At 37.3% G+C, this 17,848-nt stretch overlaps 2 protein-coding genes across 4 annotated transcripts; one reads left to right on the top strand and one right to left on the bottom strand.

Annotated features, from left to right (window-relative positions):
* The first annotated feature begins 4,900 nt into the window (after window positions 1–4,900).
* LOC130717043 (helicase-like transcription factor CHR28) lies at window positions 4,901–13,601 on the top strand. 3 transcript variants are annotated; one of them, XM_057567139.1, is made up of 12 exons: window positions 5,034–5,229; window positions 5,622–5,766; window positions 5,848–6,028; window positions 6,116–6,729; window positions 7,736–7,813; window positions 7,888–7,965; window positions 8,053–8,974; window positions 10,136–10,266; window positions 10,847–11,074; window positions 11,916–12,488; window positions 12,740–12,949; window positions 13,165–13,601. In XM_057567139.1, exons 2-12 carry the CDS (start codon window positions 5,665–5,667, stop codon window positions 13,270–13,272), a joined length of 3,225 nt encoding a protein of 1,074 aa, XP_057423122.1. In that variant the 5' UTR covers window positions 5,034–5,229; window positions 5,622–5,664; the 3' UTR covers window positions 13,273–13,601. The 3 variants fall into 3 exon arrangements, with proteins under 3 accessions (XP_057423124.1, XP_057423122.1, XP_057423123.1); XM_057567141.1 differs by lacking the exons at window positions 5,034–5,229; window positions 5,622–5,766 and adding an exon at window positions 4,901–5,009; XM_057567140.1 differs by lacking the exon at window positions 5,622–5,766.
* A 1,587-nt stretch (window positions 13,602–15,188) lies between these two features.
* LOC130717069 (protein ASPARTIC PROTEASE IN GUARD CELL 2-like) lies at window positions 15,189–16,965 on the bottom strand. The gene has a single exon (XM_057567175.1). The coding sequence runs from the start codon at window positions 16,813–16,815 to the stop codon at window positions 15,313–15,315; it is 1,503 nt and encodes a 500-aa protein (XP_057423158.1). The 5' UTR covers window positions 16,816–16,965; the 3' UTR covers window positions 15,189–15,312.
* Window positions 16,966–17,848: the final 883 nt, after the last annotated feature.

Raw genomic sequence — 17,848 nt, 5'->3', positions numbered from 1 at the left:
TTAGAAATTTTTTACTATTGGTTCTTTATATATCCATTTGTGTTTTCTGTATGTATTTTTTCAGAAATTATTTATATGCTTCTGAAATATTGGATTATAACTTGCATCCACTCCACTTTATATATCCTCCTTTTGCTGCTGGTGTCAGTGTGAATTCAGTAACAGATATGGATTTTAAAAAGTCACTAACTCACTATAGTCTGTCACGAATTCATTATAAACTCTTTTTTAAAAGGAACTTTAGTACTTTACTATTATTAATGAAATTTTACAAAAAAAAATTATATAAAATTATACTCTACATTTTTTTAAAATAAGTTCAATTAACGTGTTAATTTGTTTTGCACTTGGAAAAATAATTAACATGTTATTTATAATTTACGGACTTATGCTTTCCCAGTCTGTTGATTTAAGGGTTAAATATTTTTGTAGTCCTTGTAAAATAGGGGTGAATTAAATCTGGTTCCTCCAAAAATATTTCATAGCTTTTAGCTCCAAAACATTATTGAAGTAGATTATGTAAATCTTCGTCGTATTTTTTAAGGCGGTTATTCTGTATTAGCGGGGTATTTTGCCGCTGTATTATTTATTCTTGATTTTAGTGGCAGTTTAATCGCTACAAAATGTACTGAGGACTAATTTCACTAATTCCATTAAACGTGAGATTTTTTTCTAGAGGGATCAAATCCAATTCACCCTTTTTCAAGGGATTAAAAACATATTTAACCCTTTTTTAATCATCAGGTGTATATTTATTTATTGGGCCAAGCCCAATATGCAAGTTTATTGAATTCTAGTGTAAGACCTAACCTAATGAGCCCAATATCAATTATGGAAAATTGTTGAGTTTTAGGTTATATTTAAGGAGAGGGAGATTGGCACTTGTCTCATGCGCAGCTTAATTTTTCATCGAAGAGGCGGTTTGTAAAAGAGGGAGATCACATGAAAGCAACAAGAGCTTTCAATCATGCTTCTATGAGATCTTGATTGCTTGTGAGGGTGTCTTACAAATTTGCAAATTTTTTCTTTTACTTTTGATTGGTTCTAATTTTTATATAGATCTAAGAAATTTATTTCTATGCGTGGTATTAAAACGGGTTATACTGGATTAGAATCCTGAAATTTTTAATTCATAACTATTGTCGAATTTAAATTTGCAGAGTTTATGGTATGTGGATATTGAAATCCATATTATTGCATATGTGTTGATTTACGACTAATTTACGATTTGTTGTTTACCTGAAGTTACAAATTAAAAAGTGAGAAATGTTGATTGTCATGACAACGTGATATGTAGTGAATTTTTAGGGTTTATCTGTAGAATAATATATCTTTTTAATTGATTCAAAAATTAATCAAATTATAGGTGACGTTACTCACACAATGTACGTAGGAGAATCAATTGTCGAATCGAGATCCTCTCTCGCAGTTGTACGATCTAGCCAATGTAAAAAGGTGAATTGCATTATAAAGAAAAATTGATGTCTATATATTAACCAATCATACATTTTAATTATCATGATTAATGATTAAGATTTCGCTGGATAGGGGCTGGTGGAGGATCTGCAAGAGAGGACCCAGGTTCTCAATTGTATGATATCTTTGTTGCCTTTTTGCTTGATCCTTTTATAATCCTTCTTTGTATATTTCTATGTGATATGTAGAAAATGAGATTACCATAGTTGTGTTTTATTTTTATTATCAGAAATAAATTCTATGTCAAGCGCGATGAGTTTGAGTTTTATCTTCTAAAAAAATTAGAGCTAATAAAGTTTTTTTTTTTTGGCAAATATATAATATATGTTGAAGCTTTGTCAATTAAGTAAATGTCTCCAACCACAATGGATTGTTTTTAAACTGAGTGATAAGGTTACCTGTTAAATTTAAAAATTATTTAGATAGTATATCTCTAGGAATTAAGATTTGCATTAACTCACCCCAAACGAGGGTTAACACATTGGAATGAGCATGAAAGTAAAATCTTTTTTACACAAATGTTTGAATTCCTTATTTTTTGATATTATATAGGTTACCGGTGATGAGCCCACAACATGACCCTCCAGAAAAAACTGTTGTGGGAACACTTGAGGAGGTAGTGCAGGTGGGTGGTTGAAATGAAATGTGGCACTGGCGATACCACCAGCAACATAAAAAACTGATGAGTTGGTGGGTTGGTAGTAGTAGCGACATCGCAGTAGTAAAGGACATGCTTCTTAAACTCATCCATCGCCACCCTGAGCTTCTCAAGCCGAGGTCTGTCCATCTCCTCAACTTGGCAAGCCCACTAGAATTCGGCTTGTGCTCCTTGTGTAGACGGTTCAGTTCCTCGTCGTAATTCTTGTCAGTGTCTTGCTGGTTGTTGATTTGGGAGAGGTGCATGTTGAGCTCATGCGCGTTGTCGCTTTGCTAAGCCTCAATGTATCGTGTGTTGCTACAGGTTTAGTATGGGTCTAGAAGAGGTAGCATTGGATGACAACCTCTACGCTGGATTGGCTAAAAAGAGAAGATTTTCTCACTGTGAGAGAAACAATGAGAGCGAGCTATACACCATATAGGGTACAAAGATCACATGCTTTCTTGAAAAGCCCGCTACGACGCTTTGAGAAAGTGACTTAAAGGTTGCTCTCATTGGTAATATTTTTCATCTCTATCTTTTGTCTTCCCTTGCTTTTCTTTCTAGAAGTTCCAATGGTTGACATGACTACAAGATAGACAATATGAAGAGAAATGATGAGATTAGAGTTTATAGGACGAGTTGCAGACACATTTTGGAATATGGTGCGAATAGTTCGTTTTATAGGCGTTTTTTATGCACAAATTTTAATTGCAACATTACAACTTTTAAATGCAATGAAAATTTGTGCATAAAAAATGCTTATAAAACACCTCTTCACACCATATTGCAGAATGAGCTTGCAACTCATCTTCTAAATTCTATTCTCATCATTTCTCTTGAGTTCATATATCTTGAAGCCATGTTAACTATTGGAATCTCTATAAAGAAAATCAAGGGAAGACAAAAGATAGAGATGAAAAATATTACCAATGAGAGCAACCTTCAAGTCACTTTCTCTACGCCTCGTAGTGGGCTTTTCAAGAAAGCATGTGATCTCTGCGCCCTTTTACGGTGCATAGCTCGGTCTCATCGTTTCTCTCATAGTGAGAAGATTTTCTCTTCATCTAATCTAGCGTGGAGGCTGTCATCCAATGCTACCTCTTCCATAACCCCACCAAACCTCTAGTAACACACGGTACATTGAGGCTTAGCAAAGTGACAACGCACGTGAGCTCAACATTCACCTATCCCAAATCAACAACCAGCTAGACACCGACAGGAATCACGATGAGGAGCTGACTCCTACGCAATGCGACCCATGCCGGTTCTAGTGGTCTTGTCAGGTTGAGGAGATGGACAAGTCTCAGCTTGAGAAGTTTAGGGCGACGCTAGATGAGCTCAAGAAGCACGTTCTTTGTTACAGTGATGTTGCTATTACTACCAACCCACCCACTTATAAGTTTTTTTTTATGTTGCAAGGACTAAAAACTATATTTGCTATATTTTTAGGGACCAACAACACTCCCATGAATCCAAATTAAAAATAAACAAATAGAAAAGAAGATGTAGTTAGGTCATATAAATTGGACATAACAATTATATTGTTATCAAGATGAAAAAGAAAAAGAAAATCTTTATATTTGGGAATAAATTTCTCAAACACATATTTTATGTTATGTTGAAGCAGAAATCTATCTCACCCGATCCATGAAAATGGAAGTAAAATTACTGAATAGAAAAATCAACCAAACACAAAATCAAAGGAAGGAGACTTTAGTACAAAATCAGAGTAATAAATCGAAAAAGGGTAAAGTATCTTCTCATTCAATCCCATTGGACACGTGTGTCATTATATAGAAAATACAAGCAAAAAGTTTTAGAGTGAAAGAGAAAAATCGAGACAGGGAGAGACGATAAAGGGAATTCATGTTACAACAATATGGGAGGGAGTGGTTCTGATAATGGTACGATCAATTGGGGCCTCAGATTGTTGGCCACAGGGGCCAACTGGGTTGACGAGGAGAGAGACCCGATGCAGGATTGATATCGGAACGTGGTGGTTCACGATTAGGGTGATTGTGGTGCATTAATGTTGGTCCTTTGATTGAGGGTGATGATTGTGGTTTTGTGGCGAAGTGATGATTAGAAAAATAAGAAGATGAAGTAGAAGAGTTTTTATGGGTGTGATCGAACGAAAAAGAAGAAGATGAAGGATAATAATTTTTTTTGAGTTAATTAATTTAACCAACATGATTAAACTATATTTAATTATATTTTGTTAATAAAAAATTGACATGGCACCTGAGAGTTTCCAATCTCTATAAAATAAGGGTATTTTGGTCTTAGTCCCTCCCTTAGCCACGTTAGCGTTCGTGTTGTCAGGAGGTTGGATTAAGTGATTTTTCTGGTAAATTTGGCGCGACTAATCACATCATTAAAGAATAATCGCGGGCTATTTATGTTGGCCCCCACTCGCGCGGGAGTTCTAGGTTTCTTAAGGTGGCTATTTTTTCTGATGCATCTCTTACGCTCAAGTTCATCAACAATGGCGTTTCTCATTTTCACCACTACATTTCTATCCTCAGAAGCATATACCAAAAAATCTACCCGACAATCCAGAGTCATTTCTTCTGAACTTAATTTTCCTGATGAAAATTACGCTGCTGATTTCTTAGCTAAGATTGGAGCATAGCGTATGCTAGCACAAACAACCAACCTCCCCATGACATGTTGCAAGCTGTGGGTAGTGGTGAAACAAAAATTGAAGTCCAAAACTAAATTAAAACAAAAAAACAAAAAAAAAACGTGGAATATAAGATGATGCGTATATCAGGGGTTACTCGTGAATCATCTCATCTCTCAACGTTAATCCCTCACGCACGCACTGACGCGTTACCTTAATCCTCTCTCTCTCTCTCTCTCTCTCTTTCCGTGATTCTCTCTCAAATTTTGGGTAAGTGGAAACAACTCACTACTCTGTCGTTTTTACTCTTCCGTTACTGCGTTTTTAGCGTCCAACTCGACTGAACCCTAGAACTCTCGCTGCATGTTTCTACCCCTCTGTTCTTCACTTTTTCTCTCCCAATTTCAAATCTCTCTCACACATTTCGCCAACAAATTCCCTCAATTCTTTCTGGGTATTTTGATTCATTGTTGCTGGTTTTTGAATTTAGGTTTCCCTCTTCCCTATTCTACGTTTTGCTTCACTAGAATGTGCCTGTGATTTCTGTTACACTGTGATCTATTTTGGTTGTTTGAATTTAGAGTGTAAATGTATGCATTGGTTGACCAGTTTTTTTTGTTTTTCCTTAGAGTGAATTGTTTTGGTGTGATTGTGTGAATGAATTGCTTGGAATTGTGGATCAAGGGTTTCTATTAGGTGGGTTAGTACAAGTTAAATGCGGTTTTCCTTTCATGTGCTTTAGGTTGTATTCATTGTTAGGGTTTTTTTTGGTAGTGTGAATAGTGTTCAAGGAAGGGGGAGAATTAAACATTGTCCTTGGTGTAATTGTGTGTGAATTTTAGGATGGTATTTGATTTCACTTCCACCCTTACCTTGGAATAGGTTGTGTATTGAGAAGGTGGGATGCTGTTCAAGTTTCAAGTAGATGCTTGATAATGTTGACCATGTTCATGATTTCATCAATTCAACTCGGAGACTATGTTCTCGTCTTGGGGGTTGGGTTTCTGGTTTAATATCAAAACCTAAAGTGAGCAAAGTAATTTTTTATTTAAGTTTTACACTATTGTCAATTTGTGATGAGATGTTCCTGACACTTTTTCAACTACAGGTTGGCTCAGAATTTGATGATTCACTTCATAGATTGGTTGAGAGAAGTCACAATTGTAATCTAGATTTCATGGATGAGTATATATATATTAGTTCATCGGATGATGATGACTTTGACTTGGAGGAGATAGACGATCCGAGGAGGACTCTCCCACAATGGGCTACTACTGAAAGGAATTCAGGTTGGTGATCTTTTGTTTAAGGTCCCCTCTAATGAAAATTCTTTATGAATTAGAATTCATCATGCATGTATGTAATATCATGTGCAGATTATGGTGGATTGGCTGGGCAGGGTAGTTCTTCAAGAGGTGCAAATAGTTCAAACGCAAGCTCTTCTAATGTTTATAATCATTCACAAGTCAAGCCCCATACAAAACCTGTGCCCAGCAGGAGTACACCGAATCACGGAGTTGCAGGAACAGGCCATCCTTCCTATCTTACCCATAATGGAAGTGCAAGTCAGCCTCAGACAGTTAGTTCCCGAGTTTTTAATAATTCTGCTGATTATGAGAGACTGTCATCTCAACAAGCTATCAAAAGGACCCTTCCTCCAGCATTTCAATCATCTGCAACAAGGGCTCTTCCATCTTCATCGTTTGCACCAGATAGCAGATTAAGCAATTTAAAAATGTTAGATAACATAAGCAGCAGACCTAGCACGTCCAGTGACAAGGGCTATATTCGTGTCAATCTCAGAGGCCCTGATGAAGATCGTTTCATGCATCAAAATGGTGGAATTAGGAATCTTCCGTCTTCTATGATGCTGGGAAAGGCTATAAATCCACTGTTTGCGAGTTCTAGTGAACCTCCAAACCGATCTGGAGGAGTTGATGAAAGGGACCCCGGAACTGACGAGAGATTAATTTTTGAGGCAGCATTAGAGGTATGTGGTATAACATAATGCTTATAGTTGTATTTGTATATTTTACTCCTTAGATTCTCATAGTTGTGCAAAGAAGAAATTCCTTCTGTACACTGTGAGGCTTCTCTTGGAAATTGCATGATATGTTTAAGATTTTTGGAACCTGGTTAGTTTTTCCATGATGGTCATGATAAGCTAGTTACAAGAAAATGTGCTTATGATGCTTTTGGAGGTATGCCATGGCCTATATATAACTATAGATGTTGTTAAAAGCCTCAAAGATCAAGAATTGTAGACATTTGTTGCATGCGTGTTATATGGACACCAGAAACCTGAGGATAATATATCACACACCAAAATTCAGGTTTATTGGGTAGACCAAGACTCCAAGAATAGAATACAGGTGACTGAATTGAGGGAAAGGGTATTTTACAACTATAAAATGGGGTTTGAAAGGCATGGCAATGACTATTCGGGTGCTATGAACAGTTTAAGAGAGAATAGGGTTTTGGGTTTGGTGGTCATTTTAAAGAAATCATGCTTACATAATTCACAACTCGATCATTGTATCAAATATAATGCATTACAATTCTTTTAAAAGGCCATCCTATCACTTACATTATTTTCTAAGACCACTAAAACCATAAGGGAAACTTGGACTTGTAAGCAAAAAATACAAATGTCAGTGACACCTAATTCTGCATATATTCAAGCCTAAGTACCACCCGAGTACTAAAATACATACATAATGCACTATTGTTATGGAAATGCAAACTTTAATATAATAAAATCCCACTAAGATAAAAACCTTAGATAATAGTAATCACATACATGCACAGAATGATACGATTAGCCCCATAATAAAAACATAAAGCCTAATTATGAGATTGTTTATGTTTAATCTTATGCAATGTTATTAGTAGTAGAGGCTTTAGAGTAAATTTTTGGAGCTTGTATCCATATGTATTTTTAATCTCTGAGAATCACTGAGACACAACATTGTTACATGTGAATTTGGTTGGCGCAGGATCTCCATCAATTTCAGCATAGAAAAGAAACTGATTTACCTGCTGGTATAATGTCTGTCTCGCTTATGAGACATCAGGTATTGTACTTGTCTGTTATAATTGTGAATTATTTCTGTTTTGAGTATTTATTTCCTATTAAAATATATTCCAGAAAATTGCATTGGCTTGGATGCTTCAGAAGGAAACCAAGAGTTTGCATTGCTTGGGGGGGATTTTGGCTGATGATCAGGTTATCTTTGACATATATTTTTTTTAAATCAATGGACTTGGTATTTATTTGTGAGTGTTTACCTAAGTCAAAACCTTGTTCAAACAGGGCCTTGGAAAGACAATTTCAATGACTGCCCTCATCCTAATGCAGAGGCAGTTACAGTCAAAATGGAAAGCAGATGATACAGGCAATCATAAAGCTGAAGCCTTGAATTTGGATGATGAGGACGACAGCGGTGTTGTTGACGTAGAAAAGCTTGAAAAGATTGAAGAAGTACAGAAACTTGAAAAGATAGAAGAATTTGATGATGTTAAACCTATTTTAGAACCAAGTAGTTCTACACGGGCACCAAGTAGGAGAAGGCCAGCTGCTGGTACACTGGTTGTCTGCCCTGCAAGTGTTCTTCGGCAGTGGGCCAGGGAGCTTGATGAAAAAGTTGGAGATGAAAAACTTTCTGTTTTGGTTTATCATGGAGGCAATAGGACAAAGGATCATTTTGAACTTGCCAAATTTGATGTGGTTCTCACAACATATGCCCTTGTAACTAATGAAGTTCCAAAGCAACCACTAGTTGACGAGGAGGATGATGAAAAAAATGCGGAAAAATTTGGCGTATCACCTGAGTTTTTTGGGGGTAAAAAGAGGAAAAAGTCAGTTAATGGGAAGAAGAGTAAAAAAGGTAGAAATGGAATTGACAGTTCTTTTGATTGTGGTTCTGGTCCTCTTGCCAGAGTAGGTTGGTTTAGGGTTATTCTAGATGAAGCTCAGACAATAAAGAATCATAGAACCCAGGTGGCTAGAGCTTGTTGCAGTCTTAGGGCCAAAAGAAGGTGGTGCTTATCTGGAACACCTATTCAAAATACTATTGATGATTTGTACAGCTACTTTAGGTTCCTGAAGTATGATCCCTATGCTGTATATAAATCATTTCTTAATACAATAAAAGTTCCGATCTCCAGAAATTCCGTTCATGGTTACAAGAAGCTTCAAGCAGTTTTGAGGGCCATAATGCTACGGCGTACAAAAGGTAATTTTCCCCTTAATCTGGTTGTTCATGTCCTGTCTGGAAAGGTTGTATGTCTACCTGTTCCCATGCGTGGTACAGGTCTTCAGTGTCCTTGTAATCTTCTTGCTGATCTCCGCTTAAGTTCATCATTTAGATAATCTTTCTGGTAATTCTTTTTTCATTTTATGTTCAACCTTTGGTTCTAGCACTCCAGTATTGGCAGAAGTTCATTCTTTTACAGCATGTCTTCAGATAAGTTTAACATGATACTGCTGGAATAAAGTAAAATTTGCTGTTTCCTCTGTTAGAAAAACACGAGTCACTTATTTGACTGGAAAGAATTCTTTCTCTTCAAATTCTTGTCCATAATTTTGATAAGTTTAACTGAGGGTTTGTGGTACTTTTAACATCAAATTATATGCGCCATCAGTTTTCAGTTCCTCTGTTTTCTTCCTTCCCTCACTGAATTTTTTTATTAGAATTCTAGACTTCATTTTAGATATAATTTAAAAGAAATAAGGGTGAGCTCAAAGAGCCAAAGGGTGCACCTTTGTTAGTTAGACCTTTTTTTTTGATAAGCTGTTAGTTAGACCTTGATAGTTGAAGTTGGCAATATCAGTTAGTTATCCCTATAACTATAGCACAGAGGTAGGATATAAATGGTGAAAGAGTGTAGTCAAGGGAAAATAGTTGGTCAGATAGTTAAGGTGGGAGAGACAGGGCTCTCGAAATCCAGACTAGGATGAGTTTATTCAATAAACAATCTTTTCCTTTCTGCTATAATTTCTAGTGTCTGATCCAGTATCTATCTCAATTCTCAAGTAGAAACATAAAATGCAATATTAGCTGCATGTTGTCCTGGACACACCCGTAAAGGCCTCAACTTTAAAATAGAAGTTCTGTGCCTAATACTCATCTGATATGGACACTCATGTTCCTGTGTTACATACAAATGACTTACCTGTGGAAGACCGCCTGTAGGAACTGAATCCAATGCCTTTGTGTTGATGCTGTTCAACCCTATGAATCGAGACCACTTTGTAGAATGTAAAGAATTCGCTATAAATATAAATGGACTGAACATTTTAATCTTGAAGGTTATGTTTTGTTATTCTGAGCTGCTGTATGGGGTGAATATCGTTATCTTCCGTTTGTTAATACCAATTTGTTGCATTTTTCTAGGAACTTTGATTGATGGGAAGCCAATAGTCGATTTACCTCCTAAAACAATTCAGCTGACTAAGGTTGATTTCTCCATTGAGGAGCGTTCCTTCTACAAAAAGTTGGAAGCAGATTCACGTTCTCAATTCAAGGTTTGTTTACTTTTTAATTTGTACTATAGCTTTTGTATACGTTGTAATGAACTAATGGTACTTTTTTTTCTTTTAAACGGAATCCCTTTTCTTCCTTTTGCAAGCAAGATTTAATTTAAATTTCAATAGTGGGTCAAAGTGATTGTTTCCTGTAGGTAGAATGAACATATATTCTTATCTTGTCAGCCTATAGTTTATATTAACAATGTGATGTCTTTTGGATGCTGCCTCTTTGGGTAAAGCCTGATAATTGCTTTTCTCTCACCTGGATGCATAGGTGAAAATTACTTCAAGAAAATTACTTCATATATAAGATGTGCTGGGCCTGGGGCGGGAAGATGTTAGATAATAAATTCCATGTCCCATCCTTTCTATATAATTTACTAATGTTTAGCTTGCAATGGTTTTTGATCGAGCTCAATGGCGTAGTGCGATCCATATAGCCGACCTCATTTAGTGGGATAAGGCTTTTGTTGTTGTTGTTGTTGTAGCTTGCAATGGATTATATGATACTATTGTTTGTCTGATCTTTCTGTGCTAAAGGATTGTAGTTCTAAAATGTAAAGCTTTTATTCTGCAGGCATATGCCGCTGCTGGGACAGTGAACCAAAACTATGCAAATATTCTTTTAATGCTTTTACGTCTCCGTCAGGCTTGTGACCACCCGCGTCTTGTTAAGGATTATAATTCTAATTCTAATCCTGTTGGTAAAGATTCTGTTGAAATGGCAAAAACGCTTCCGAAGGAGATGCTGCTGAATCTATTTAATCGTATGGAAACAACCTTTGCTATATGTGGTTCCTGCGAGGTGAGTTTATTTAAAATTTGATATTTTTGATATTTGTTTTATTTGTTGCCATTGTGCCCTCTAAGAACATGATGTTATAGATCCTTTTGATTATGTCTCATAAGTTAGGGTGTTCCTATGGTACATATATCCTTTATGTGGTCTAAATCTTATGTATAATATTTGGAGTTACATTTCCAGATTTCCTTAATGATGAAGTTTAATATTGTGAACCAAAATCTGTAAGGATATGCATACTCTGATAATGTTTTAGGAGTTTCATACATATAGCCTTTCGATAATGCACTCTCCCTGGGTGTTACTCAACACCTAACAAAATAACAAATAACACTTTAATTGAGAGAAAATGATGCAATTATCATGTAAATGAGTCTTAAACCATAAAGGTTCTAGTTGTTAATTTTAGCAAAATAAAACCTGTTTATTATCTCAAGAGTAATACAAAAATATATTTGAGTGGTTGCTTTTTAAAGGAAATGTCCAAAATCATTAGTTGCAAGTGAATGCATTTCACGTGCAACTTTGCTTTATTTCTTTCTTTCTTCAATCTATCTAAGTTCATTGTTATTATCCTGCTTGCATATTGTTTTCTTCTTCAAGGACTTGGGTTAGCTTTTGTTGACTAAAGAAATGAATTGAAAGAATTAAAAGGACATGTTCCTCTTTACTGATACTATCATTTATTGATTACTGAATCTCTGTTTTCATTATAATCACTTATTTGAATTTTTAGATTTTGATCTCTCAGTTAGCCTGTTGTAGACTTATAGCTGGGTGGTAAACAGTAGCAATGTGTTACAATGTGTGGCTCTGTTGCTGATATGTACTGTGGTTTCAACAGGACACACCCGATGACCCTGTTGTTACAATGTGTGGCCATGTCTTCTGTTATCAATGTGTATCCGAGTATTTGACAGGTGATGATAACTTATGCCCTGCAAATGGGTGTAAAGAACAACTTGGTGAAGATCTTGTGTTTTCCAAAGAAACTTTGAGGAGTTGCCTCTCTGATGAGCTTGGTGGTAGCAGTACTGCAAATTCGGAGCCTTTTGATTATGAATCAGTACAGAAGGCAGATTATGAATCATCTAAAATCAAAGCTGTCCTTGAGGTTCTGCAGTCAAATTGTAACTTAAAAACTCCATCTTCTGATGGTAGTGGAGATTCACTATCTTCTGATTCATTTATTGAAGATTGTGACTCAGATGTTAAGGTTACAAAACACACAAGAAAATATTCAAAGTCCACAACTGAAGGACCAATAAAGGCTATAATTTTTTCCCAGTGGACCAGCATGTTGGACTTAGTTGAGGCATCACTGAAACAATCTCGTATACGATACAGGAGACTTGATGGGAGGATGAGTCTGCTTGCGAGGGACAAAGCTGTTAAGGATTTCAATACTAGAACTGAGGTTTGGCCCTTCCTAATATTGCAAAAGCTCGAACTATTTTGTGCAAATCTATGAATGAAACTTTTTAATGTGTTTGTTACTAGCTGAATTAGTGTGAAATTTTGTCCTGCTTCATACTTGTATCAATAATGCTTGATGCACATTAGTCAATATGTTTCTTAACCAATGCTTGAAATTTCATTATCTACTGGGTTTTCCATGCGTCAACTTGGGCTGTCTTTGGTGTTTGACTAACTGAAAATTTGTTTCAGATTACTGTCATGCTGATGTCACTAAAAGCAGGAAATCTTGGTTTGAATATGGTTGCTGCATGCCATGTTATTCTTTTGGATCTTTGGTGGAATCCAACTACTGAAGATCAAGCAATTGATCGAGCACATAGAATTGGACAGACTCGCCCTGTTACTGTAACACGTATCACGATAAAAGATACTGTTGAAGACAGAATACTGGCTCTTCAGGTTTACCATCTCTCTTTTGAATTTTATTTTATGTGCCAAAATGAGATCATACTTGGTGGATTCCCCCCCCCCCACTAAAATAGGATCCCCAGGAGTTAGGCTTGGCAGCCAATTTGGAAATTGAGCTGATTTGTTGGTTTTGAATGTTTAATCCAATATCTCTTGAGGAATTATAAATTCTGATGATGTTATCTTTGTTGGGTTCTGTCTGACAGGAAGAAAAGAAAAAAATGGTTGCTTCTGCTTTTGGTGAAGACCATGCTGGCGGTTCTGCTACTCGCCTTACAGTGGAAGATCTCAAGTATCTTTTCATGGGAGTCTAGATCATTGCTTACTTCTTGTACTTCATATTGTGGTTGATGGTAGTACTTGATGTTTTGTTTTGGACGGTTTAGCATGGACTTTAGAATGGTTTCTGAAAAGGGTATAGCGGTTATTTTTGTGCCTGCTGAGGTCTGTTGCTCAAGTTGGCAGGGGTTAATGGTGGTAACTTACCTTTTTTGAAGCCCTCAAGGGCGTTTTTGTCTTCCCAACTGCAATGTAGCTCAACGAGGCCTGTAAATATTCTAATTAAATGACATGGTTTATGATATGATTGCCTTGTGGAACTAAACTTTCTTTTACAATTTACAATTTTCTTTATATTCTGATAGCTGTGCATGGAAAGCAAGCAAAATAAACTTTCTTTTACAATTTACAATTTTCTTTATATTCTGATAGCTGTGCATGGAAAGCAAGAAAAAGTTGTTAAGATGGATATCCGTTTTGGCACATGTGCAAATGGATGTTAGTATGCAATTCAACACAATAGTCGTATGGAACTATTTTTTATGGGTTATGATGACAATCTATTCCTGTTGCACTCAGTTGGCAGCTAATCGCACAATATATTATGGAGCTGGGGTTGTTTGTGTATGTTATTTGGCATCGGCTCTAGTGAAATTTGCACAATGCCTATATGTGAATGTACGCATTTAGGACAACAAATTCACAAGTTTAAATGAAACATTTATTTTTGCATTTTAGATAAATGGTATATCAGTTTCTGTATAAGGCCTCTTTTGGTTAAGAAGAAAACCAGAAGACAGAAAATTTGGGAGGGGAAACTAGGTGAAAGAAAAACTGTGTTCTTCAGTTTGAATTAGAAGGAAAAAGTGACTGGAGACAATAAAAAACTATGGACCCCAGGAGAAACTTTTCGGGCCTGTGTTGATGTCAAAGAGATAACTAGATTATGATTGTCATAACTTTTTTACATTTTAGATTAATTTCAAAATTTGTTTTAAATTCACTTTAAATTTGAATATTCATTAAAAAAATAATATTTAAAAGAAAATATAGTAACTATTTATCACTGATAATTTTTCTCACCTTTCCAATGCAAAAGTATATCCCATATGATCTTAATTTCTGATCAAAGCCTACACTGCTTGATCCCTTTCATTTCAGAAAATTTCACCAACAAAGTTCTACTTTTTTAGTGGACCAATAAAGTGCTTACAAAGCCATATAAGAATGGACAAGAAGAGCATCATTTTCACAGCTTAAATTACCGCATATGTTCTATGCTCATCACATACATGTCAATGGGACGTAAGTATTTGTGTTTCCTCCTAATAATCAACCACATTAACAAAAGAAAAGGACAACAGTGATTTTTCTTAATCTCACATCTTCCAAAGAGCAAAAGCAAGCGGTTTGCCTTTGCAAAATGTATTACTTGAATGCACCAACAAAGGTAGACCCAAGTAATGGTCTCACTTGTGCATGATTATTGTGGCTCCACTCCCCTCATGATTCAATTGCTGTGGCCTGTGGCAGCTTTCACACACTGAGAGAAAGAGAGTGGGGAAACTGTGCATTATACATGGCAAACAAAGGAAAAAGAAAAGGTTCAGGGCTGTGTAAAAGGGTTCATCAGTAGAGACTCTGAATCATTTCTACTCTTCAAAATTCAAATTGAGTAAAAGGGTTTTCTTGGATCCTCCCTGTGACCCTTTACAACATAAAGAAAGATTACCCTTATACCCAATTGAGCTAGCAAATGAACTTTTCTATGATTCTTTTGACTATAATCAGGGTTACATTGGGAATGTTTGACCACCCATTAATATGCATATATTTATATTTCCACTTTAGCTTAACTAGTCACTTTTGCACTCAAACACTATAAAACTACCAGTTCCACATGAATTGCTTTTACACATACTTTTAACACCTAATCAAATCAAAACCCAGCTTATAACCACATGCATTACTTAATTATTCCTTTATATGTAAACTATATATTAATACAATATATGACATTACTAAAACTAGCAAAATTCAGAACATTCATTTTCATATACATGATTACATAGGACTTAACAGACATTGGGTCCAAATCCTACAAACCCACTTGCTTGATCTATCGAAATTTCAATTCCTTCTTGCTGGATGTTCCCTATGATGGAAAGCCCGGAAGGAGAAGGTGCAAATGCAAAGCAGAAAGTCCCCACATTATCAACGGGAATTAAGAAGTTCCTAGCTGGGAGGGTCAGGACAGGCCCACCCGAGAAATAAAAGGATACAGTCGGGACTCGAACCGACACAAACCCAAATAAATCATAACAAGTGTCAAAAATGGATACTCCAGAGGCCCGAGGCAGGTTTGTGGTTTGGGTGATAAAAGCATCCCGGAAAGCGTTATAAGCCACTGTCGGCAGCCTCGTCACCGCCGTGCCGGTGTCCATGACCACCCCTCCATTACCTAATTCATTCATCCGGAAAACATCCTCGGAAACAGGAACCCGCAAGCCTCCAACTCCAAGGCCCGAAAGCCCAACATAGTAAAAACTAGGGGCCCGTGCGTTATGGATCAGGGTAACCCATGCAGCGCCCACCGGCACCGCTTCCCGCCCGAATTCAAGTGACCCAGAGGACTCGGTGCCCCGACTTAACAAACAATAACTAAACACGCCACCTGTTTGGCCGCCAAGCTGGCCCACAAAAGACATGGGCCCACCTCCAAGTCCCAAAAGCCCAGCAGCTCCAACAAACATACCCTGGTTCCTGTGCCCGCACCCGATTGCCACGTTTCGGATCACGGTTCGCCCGAAAGTGAGTGTCTCAAGGGCGAGCGTCCCTTTGGTGTAGGATCCGTCGCCGTAAGAAACCTCATAGCGGCACCTCCCTTCGTGGCACCCGGCATTCTCCACGCGGCCGCACACGGTAGAGCCGCAAGAAACGCCGGCGAAAGAGGATGAATCCGCCGGGTTGAACACCGGGTCGGATTGGTGGTAACATTGCGTGCACGGTTGACACTGGACCCAGATGATGTCGCTGCCGGAATCAATAACCACGTATTGGTTTCTGGCTGGGCTTCCGACTCCGATTCGAACGAAGTACTCTCCACTCCCTTGCTCCATGCCCGAAACCACGTCCGACCCGAAAGCCTCTGTTTCGTACCCGGCGGCGATTGCGAGGCGGCGGGCAACGGCGGCGACCCTTTTGGCGTCTCTCTGCATTCGTGCTTTGAATCGGCTGCGATGATCACGGGAAGTGTTGAAGGTGCTGATTTTATCTCTGTGAATTAGCTTCAGTTTCAATTTTCCTGATCCTTCACTCTCAGACTCTGTGTTGAGGTTTTGCTGTTTATGGGGTTGTTTGGGTATTTTAGTAGGCTTTGGTTTCGGGTTCAGTTTAGTTTCTGCAATGATTGCTTTCACATTGAGCTGCTGAAAATGAGGGTATGTCAGGTTATGATGGGAAGGTGATGATGAAGTTGGAGTGGAAGTAGAGGTGGTTAGAATGCTCAACAGCAACAGAAGAAGCACCATGACCATGGTGGCTTGTAGTTGTAGTTGTGCAAATTTTGTGGATGACATTGTTGTTTGTGTGTGTGTGTGTTCTGGTTGGCAACTGAGGTTTCAGTTGTAATGGGAATGTTGGGGAATGTGGTGGGATTTATTTGGTTGGGTCTAGGGAACCTGTAGAGAGGAAAAGGTACATTGGTGTGAGCACTGTTGAAATAATTGAATGGGGGAGTTTCTGTTTTTGTAGTTTAGTATTTGGATTGATATATCTGAGTAAGAGAGAGAGTGAGAAGAGAGAAGGAGGAGAGGGGGGGAGTTGAAAGAAAGGAGCCTACATCTTTTTTGTGGGAGTTAAGAGTGATGATGGTATTTTCCTCAAAGGGGTAGAATGGAGTAGTGGTGATTTCCAGCAAGATGGAAAGGTAGTTTGTGGAACATAAAATTTGTTAAGAGATTTGGTACTGTTAAATTGTGCTATTAACTTTTGATTTTCTATAGTGATTGTGCATGCTTTGTCTTTATCTGCTTTCTTCTTTCACCTGGTTGTTGGCTACTTAGATATATGATATGCTCAAATAAGCTTCTCTTTTCCCGGAATCAATTAATTTTGACACTTAGAAGCTTCTCTCCAATATTAATTTTGTCTTTAGAATCAATTTTAGAAGAATTTCCAAATATGCTATAATGTGCTGCTTGTTTTTAATTTTGTTTCATTGACTCCATGTTCTGTGGTGCTAAAATTAACCTGTGGCAGTTTGTAGGAGGAAAAAGGGTGGGTGGTTCCATGTGTGAGATCATTTGGTCATGCTAATATTGACTGTTTAATAGGGAAGAAAAAGGATAAAATGTAAAGTACTGTTTGGAAGTAATGAAGGAGATTGACATCAGGTATTGATTGTATTTGTTTTGGTCTGATATGGGCGAACCAAGTTATCGTGTAATTGGGCTAACCCAATATTCTGTACTTAATGGGCCGGGTCACCCATGTTCTATTCAGACTAAAACCCAAGCTATAAATAAAGGCTCCACCCAAGCGGTGGAGGGACCTATGATTTTACGCATTTTCTTAGTTTTTCATTACTTCGCTCGCTCTCAGTTTGATTAG

The sequence above is a fragment of the Lotus japonicus genome, chromosome 5 (assembly GCF_012489685.1).
Source record: "Lotus japonicus ecotype B-129 chromosome 5, LjGifu_v1.2".
Taxonomy (NCBI): domain Eukaryota; kingdom Viridiplantae; phylum Streptophyta; class Magnoliopsida; order Fabales; family Fabaceae; genus Lotus; species Lotus japonicus.
Note: the sequence above shows the minus strand (reverse complement) of the source record. Positions and strands in the feature narration are given on the sequence as shown.

What these genes read in the sequence shown, in the direction of transcription:
- LOC130717043 (XM_057567139.1), top strand. Translation starts at nt 5,665, where the DNA reads ATGCTTGATAATGTTGACCATGTTCATGATTTCATCAATTCAACTCGG. An exon ending in TCTCGCTTATGAGACATCAG is followed by an intron (nt 7,814 to 7,887) that starts GTATTGTACTTG and finishes AATATATTCCAG; the next exon opens with AAAATTGCATTGGCTTGGAT. An exon ending in ATTCACGTTCTCAATTCAAG is followed by an intron (nt 10,267 to 10,846) that starts GTTTGTTTACTT and finishes TTTATTCTGCAG; the next exon opens with GCATATGCCGCTGCTGGGAC.
- LOC130717069 (XM_057567175.1), bottom strand. Translation starts at nt 16,815, where the DNA reads ATGTCATCCACAAAATTTGCACAACTACAACTACAAGCCACCATGGTC.